This window comes from Sinocyclocheilus grahami, unplaced genomic scaffold (genome assembly GCF_001515645.1).
Source record: "Sinocyclocheilus grahami isolate Dianchi unplaced genomic scaffold, SAMN03320097.WGS_v1.1 scaffold680.1, whole genome shotgun sequence".
NCBI lineage: Eukaryota > Metazoa > Chordata > Actinopteri > Cypriniformes > Cyprinidae > Sinocyclocheilus > Sinocyclocheilus grahami.
Window position 1 is genome coordinate 544,977 of NW_015505859.1, and position 7,272 is coordinate 552,248.

General features: G+C 40.8%; 1 protein-coding gene across 1 annotated transcript in view; it reads right to left on the reverse strand.

Moving 5' to 3' along the window:
* Window positions 1–7,272, reverse strand: part of LOC107559265 (pro-neuregulin-2, membrane-bound isoform-like) — a 48,953-nt gene that overhangs the window by 10,938 nt on the left and 30,743 nt on the right. Inside the window, exon 8 of the mRNA XM_016243017.1 lies at window positions 6,006–6,230. Coding sequence (XP_016098503.1) covers window positions 6,006–6,230 — 225 coding nt within the window. The remainder of the gene's footprint in view (window positions 1–6,005; window positions 6,231–7,272) is intronic.

The window sequence follows — 7,272 nt, forward strand, 5'->3', positions numbered from 1 at the left end:
AAAAAACAAAACACACACACACACACATATATATATATATACACACATATATATACAGTATATATAAGCTCAATACCATAGAGCCCCCCCCCCCACACACACACACACATAACAAATCCCAATTTAACCCCTGCATAAAACAATAAATAAGATTTATATTCCACTTTTACTCAAAACTCACTTTAAACCACCATCAATTTTTCCGATTGCCGTGTGTGTTTTGGCCATGTATTGTTGATGAAATTAAATATATATATAACCTCTGACTGCTAATGCTTATCAGTAAATCAGTGGAAATGAATAGAAATTAAGATTCTGTCTGAGCTAGGCGTTTTAAAACAAACACGCACTAGTGTAAATGTAGCTAACAGATGTGTAAACTGAAGACTATTTGAGCTTTATTAAAACTATTTGCACTGATTTTTTGTTAGTTACATTTTGTTCCTTTGTGCAGTGCCTCAGGAGCTCAACAAGCTGAAAAATAAAACCAAAGTTTTTTTTTTAGATAATGTAATCTTGTTCAAATAGATTTCATGAAATTGGTATCAAAAAAAGTATCGTTCAGGAACCGGTATCGAAGTCAAGGTATCAGTATCGGTATCGATACCAAAAATGTTTGAACGATACCCAGCCCTAGTGACGGCCCTGGCTCCCTGGAAGGACCTACAGTGGTTCAAGCAGGGCGTGACTATGGGGTTGGTTTACAGAAGGAAAGTTGTCTCGACAGACGCATCCAACACAGGTTGGGGAGCTCTGTGCGACGGCAGGCCGACCTTCGGCTCCTGGACGATCGCGGAAGGCCAGCTACACATCAACTGCCTCCAAAAAAAAAAACTGAAAATTGCCAAACCCTATTCCACAGCCATACCTGTCACACACCCAGATTAAGAGCAGTTTTTTTCTTCTTGTAATTTTGTAATTAGTCCTCCTAATTAAAAAATGTAGGAGCACCTTCTGATCAATAATAAAAAATTCTGATAAAAAATTAGCCTTCCTAATATGAGGTGACATTTGACTCGTTTCATTAGCCCATGCATAAACATCTGATGAATCTGCCTTTTGAACAAATCATTTGAATGAACGACTTAATGACTCACTCATTAAACGCTCACTACAGGCACCAACTGGTGTTTTAATTTAGTTGAAAAGTATCATTTACACCATAATTTCTTGTTTGTATATTAAAAAATATTTAAGATAATCTCATAATAATTATTTAATGCAGTTGTATTTTTCAGTGTCAATTGAATTTATAGATCAAATGTAAGAATTTGAAATGGAAGTATTAATGAGATTAGTGAGAATAGAATAAATCATTTGCACAAAAAACAAAACACACACACACACACATATATATATATATACACACATATATATACAGTATATATAAGCTCAATACCATAGAGCCCCCCCCCCCACACACACACACACAAAACAAATCCCAATTTAACCCCTGCATAAAACAATAAATAAGATTTATATTCCACTTTTACTCAAAACTCACTTTAAACCACCATCAATTTTTCCGATTGCCGTGTGTGTTTTGGCCATGTATTGTTGATGAAATTAAATATATATATAACCTCTGACTGCTAATGCTTATCAGTAAATCAGTGGAAATGAATAGAAATGAAGATTCTGTCTGAGCTAGGCGTTTTAAAACAAACACGCACTAGTGTAAATGTAGCTAACAGATGTGTAAACTGAAGACTATTTGAGCTTTATTAAAACTATTTGCACTGATTTTTTGTTAGTTACATTTTGTTCCTTTGTGCAGTGCCTCAGGAGCTCAACAAGCTGAAAAATAAAACCAAAGTTTTTTTTTTAGATAATGTAATCTTGTTCAAATAGATTTCATGAAATTGGTATCAAAAAAAGTATCGTTCAGGAACCGGTATCGAAGTCAAGGTATCAGTATCGGTATCGATACCAAAAATGTTTGAACGATACCCAGCCCTAGTGACGGCCCTGGCTCCCTGGAAGGACCTACAGTGGTTCAAGCAGGGCGTGACTATGGGGTTGGTTTACAGAAGGAAAGTTGTCTCGACAGACGCATCCAACACAGGTTGGGGAGCTCTGTGCGACGGCAGGCCGACCTTCGGCTCCTGGACGATCGCGGAAGGCCAGCAACACATCAACTGCCTCAAACTGACGGCAGTATGTTGAGCTCTTCAGGCCTTCTTGCCAGTCCTGAAGGGACACCACGTGCTAGTCCAATGGCCCAACCTCCTCCTGCATGCTTTTCCCCCGATCACAGGGGTTAAAGCAAAAAAAAAAATCTTTGGACTGAAAATTTTTCCTCAGCCAAACCCTATTCCACAGCCATACCTGTCACACACCCAGATTAAGAGCAGTTTTTTTCTTCTTGTAATTAGGAGTGCTTGTCCTCCTAATTTAAAAAATGTAGGAGCACCTTTTGATCAATAATAAAAAATTATTATCAAAAATTAGCCTTCCTAATATGAGGTGACAGTTGACTCAAAGTGATTTCAGGGGTATTTTCTTTTTAGCTTTGTAATGGCATTTTTCTAATTTTATTAAATGTATGCAGTGTTTCCTAGGATTTTTTTCCAGCTGTGGTGGCAGGACTATTTCTCATGGACCACGCCCCCTCCCTTCCCCACCAAAGAATCATGTGTACTCAGAATTGAATTTATTTTAACTAAAAAAGACAAGTAAATAGTAAATAATAAAATAAGAACAAATAAATTAATGACAATCAATAGCAAGATACAAATTAAATTAATAGTATTTAAATTTTTTCAGTTAGGTCTAACTATAATCTATTCAACTGTAAAATAACACTAGATAGTCTTCACTGTATAATGAAAGGCAGCAGGAGGTTTATTTAGGCTGCTGTCTCTTTAAGATGGATCTAATATACTGTTACACATGGCTCTACCTGTTTTTATACAGTCTATGAGCTCTACGCTTACTTTTCTTTTTAGAGAAGAAATGCTTGTCCTCCTAATTTAAAAAATTTAGGAGCATGATCAATAATCAAAAATTCTGATAAAAAATTATCCTACCTAATACGAGGTGACATTTGACTCCTTAAAGTGACTTGCAGGGGTATTTTCTTTTTACCTTTGTAATGGCTTCATTTTCATCTGTCAAATTCAAAAATGTATATTTATAAGCTTTTTAAAATTTCTATTTAAAACAGTATAATAAGAAGTAGAACAAGACATAAGTTACCAATCATATGAAATTTGTATTAATAAAAAATTAATTTGTACAGAGGTGGCACAGAAGAACACAAAAGTGGCTTGTCGGTACATTTTCAGACGTTTAATGAGGCTCAGAGGTGGCATGAGTGCAATCAAATTCATACATTCATGTGGAGATTAATGTTTTAAATATAAAATTTTGAATACAGAAATATTAAACGATTTAAATAACTGAAATTATACACTAAAAATGAAACTAAACCCGCCAGCAGGTGGCGGCAAGTCACTGATTTTATCACTGAATCATTCATTCAATTGATTCGTTCAAACTGCTGATTCATTCAGGAATGAAGCAAGTGACTGTCTTTATGAATGGGTAATCATTAATCACTGACTCACTAGATTTGTTCAAAAATGCACTTTCATTGAATGAATGAAACTCAGCTGTGTTTGCTTTTAGAGATGCGCAGCGGCTGAGCTGTTACTATATTTGGAACTATTTTCGTTGAAGAAATAGAGCAAAATCAGGCAGTACTTGTTTATTGAACTGTTGTATTAAATGAATATCACATTTGCAAACTCCCTTAATAACTATTAAATGTTGTCACTTTCCTTATCGCGATCTGTGGGCGCACAGAAAATGAGAGCGCGCGAGTGAGTTCTCAAGACTCAAAAGCATGTGCAAATGATACGTTCCGTCATCTGTCATCGCATTGTAAGCACGAAATCTGCGGGAATAAGACAAAGTCCCCATTCTATAGTCTTTGGAATTAGTACAGTTGTTATTAATAGCTGCAATCCCGCGCCCGCAATCTGCTCTGTGTTCTCTGCTAATAACCCGACTGTGAATGATGTGAGCGGCATCACTATGTTGTCACTGAGAAGCTGCAGGATGATTTTTGGTGTGCCGGCAGAACAGCAACAACAGCGAGCTACATCTTTCTTTTCCCCTCATTTTTTCCAATTGACGGAAATCCGTCGTAGCGACGGAGAACTTAAATCCTTGCGATCGTCCTGATCCCCCAGGAAATCAGGCGAGTCAGGGAGCACAGGCACAGTGTGCTTCTGGTGGCCCTTCTCTGGAAGAACCATCTCTGGATCTCAGAGCTGTCTCAGCTGATGACGGCAGCTCCGTGGCCCATTCCCCTGAGGCAGGACCTCCTTTCTCAGGCGAACAGAACAATCTGGCACCCCCAGCCCAAGCTGTGGGCACTGCACTTATGGGCTCTCAACGGGAATCAGTAGATCTCCCAGAGAGCGTCCTGACTATTATCTCACAGGCTAGAACCCCATCTACGAGACGCCTCTATGCCCTTAAGTGGTCGATTTTCTCCGCCTGGTGCGAAACCCACAGTGAGGACCCAATAGCAAGTGACATATCGGTGATATTGTCCTACTTACAAGAGCTGTTGGACAAGGGCCGCTCCCCTTCCACGCTCAAAGTCTATGTGGCAGCTATAGCAACTTCTCACGCTCCTATAGCCGGACAGTCGGTGGGCCTGAACTTCAGTTTCCTGAAGGGATCCAGGAGGCTCCATCTGCCCCGGCCCCTCACGGTCCCTACATGGGATCTACCCACGGTCCTGAGAGCCCTCAAAGGCTCCCCCTTTGAGCCACTCCAGTCTGCGAGCTTAAAAACGCTGTCGCTGAAGACCGCTCTGCTGCTGGCACTAGCATCGGTTAAGCGAGTATGTGACTTGCAGGCTCTCTCGATAAGCCCTGTCTGTCTTGAGTTTGGGCCTAACGACTCCAAAGTCATCCTAAAGCCAAGACATGGGTATGTCCCTAAAGTGCTCTATATGTCGTTTAGAGCCCAGGTTATTACTTTCTCTGCGCTTCCTCCTTCTGAGGAGGACCAGGAGTTTAACCTTCTCTGCCCAGTTAGGGCATTGAGAATTTACATAGAGTGTTCCGCCCCCTTCAGGCAGTCGGAACAACTCTTCGTATGCTTTGGCGGCCGCACCAAAAAGTCCACGGTCACAAAGCAGAGGATCTCTCAATGGTTAGTTGACGCTATCACACTAGCTTACTCCTCCCTGGGCCTTCAGAGTCCCATAGGAGTGAGAGCCCATTCCACTCGAGGTGTTGCCTCTTCCTGGGCGTGGTCTAGTGGTGTGTCCATAGCAGACATCTGTGCGGCGGCCGGCTGTGCCTCGCCGTCCACCTTTGCCAGGTTCTATAACTTGGATTTTCTGGCCTTGCAGGCCTGGATTTTATCTGCTTAAAGTGGCACACACCTGTCTAGGCGGTCTACGTCTCAGGCTCTGCCTGACTCTTCAGGAACGCTCTTGGCCCTATTACTAGTGCTGAGGCTGTACATACGGCCGTTGGAACGATTATCTGAAGGCTGACCTCAATGAGTTCAGCCCTCTTGCCTCCTGCAGGGCTCACCCTGCGCATAATTGGTCCCTTTTTCGCTCAAGGCCAGTTCATATCAGTCGTTCCTCTCTCATGGAACGGGGGGATTGTATTGGTTCCCCATAAGCGTCTAGCACCACAGTACGAGTGAAGTATCGATAGGGAACGTACTCGGTTACTTCCGTAACCTTGGTTCCCTGAGATACAGGAATGAGTACTGCGTTCCTTGCCGTGCCATGACGCTGCACGACTCGGTGTCGTCGCTTCAGTCGAATTGACCTGAGATCTTATGGCGAAATGTCTGCTTATATAGCCAGATGGCCCCGCCCATTCTGGCGGGCTCACGCGGGCTTCGCTGCCGAGCCATTGGTTCGTTTTATAATTACTGCACGAACCAATGGCCGTGCAGTTACACTGTGTGATTGAATACGTCTTCAGTCCTCGGAGAAAAAGGAGTACATTTCCTTTTTCACTCACCTGTCACTGTGAGGTGAGTCCCGCAGGGAATCGTAAGAGTCTCCGTACTGTAGGGGGCACTGTGTAGCATCAGGATAACCACAGTATGCAGCACGGCGGGCACGAGCCTCCATACACGCCGGGCTGCTGCATTTACTGGTGCCAACGGAGGAAGAGATCGCCCCCGACTGACAGTCAGAGTGCATGCTGTCCGTCCCCTCCATACTCCATGTGCGCTCCTCATGCCTGAAAGCAACATGAAGGGAAGTATAAAAATGTGAGAAACATATTCAAGGCATATAAAAAAATGTATAGAAAATGTTTGGGGCCAGAACTAATTTTTATTTTAAAAGAGATTTATACCTTTATTTAACAGGGATGCAATAAATTGATTAGACGTAAAATCATTTATAATGTTAGATTTCTATTTCAAATATATACAAAAAAAAACAAAACAATGTTTTATCGGTCAAAGTCCCCCCCCCCCCCCCCACACACAAAAAAAAACAGGTTTTTGACAAAAAGTGTTTTCCACAACTGTTTTCAACAATAATGGTATATTATTGTTTTAAAGCAGCAAATCAGCATATTAGAATGATTTCTGAAGGATCATGTGACACTGAAAACTTCAATGATGGCAAAGATGGCAAAATTCAGCTTTGCCATCACAGGAATAAATTACATTTTTAAATATATTAAAACAGAAAACAGTTATGTTAAACTGTAATAGTATTTGACAATATTACTACTTTTGCTGTATTTTTGAACAAATAAATGCAGCCATTAAAAAACAACCTCACACATTATGTATACAGGTGCATCTCAATAAATTAGAATGTCGTGTAAAAGTTAATTTATTTCAGTAATTCAACTCAAATTGTGAAACTCGTGTATTAAATAAATTCAATGCACAGAGACTGAAGTAGTTTAAGTCTTTGGTTCTTTTAATTGTGATGATTTTGGCTCACATTTAACAAAAACTCACCAATTCTCTATCTCAACAAATTAGAATACTTCATAAGACCAATAAAAAAACATTTTTAGTGAATTGTTGGCCTTCTGGAAAGTATGTTCATTTACTGTACATGTACTCAAATGCTTGGTAGGGGCTCCTTTTGCTTTAATTACTGCCTCAATTCGGCGTGGCATGGAGGTGATCAGTTTGTGGCACTGCTCAGGTGGTATGGAAGCCCAGGTTTCTTTGACAGTGGCCTTCAGCTCATCTGCATTTTTTGGTCTCTTGTTTCTCATTTTCCTCTTGACAATACCCCATAGATTCTCTATGGGG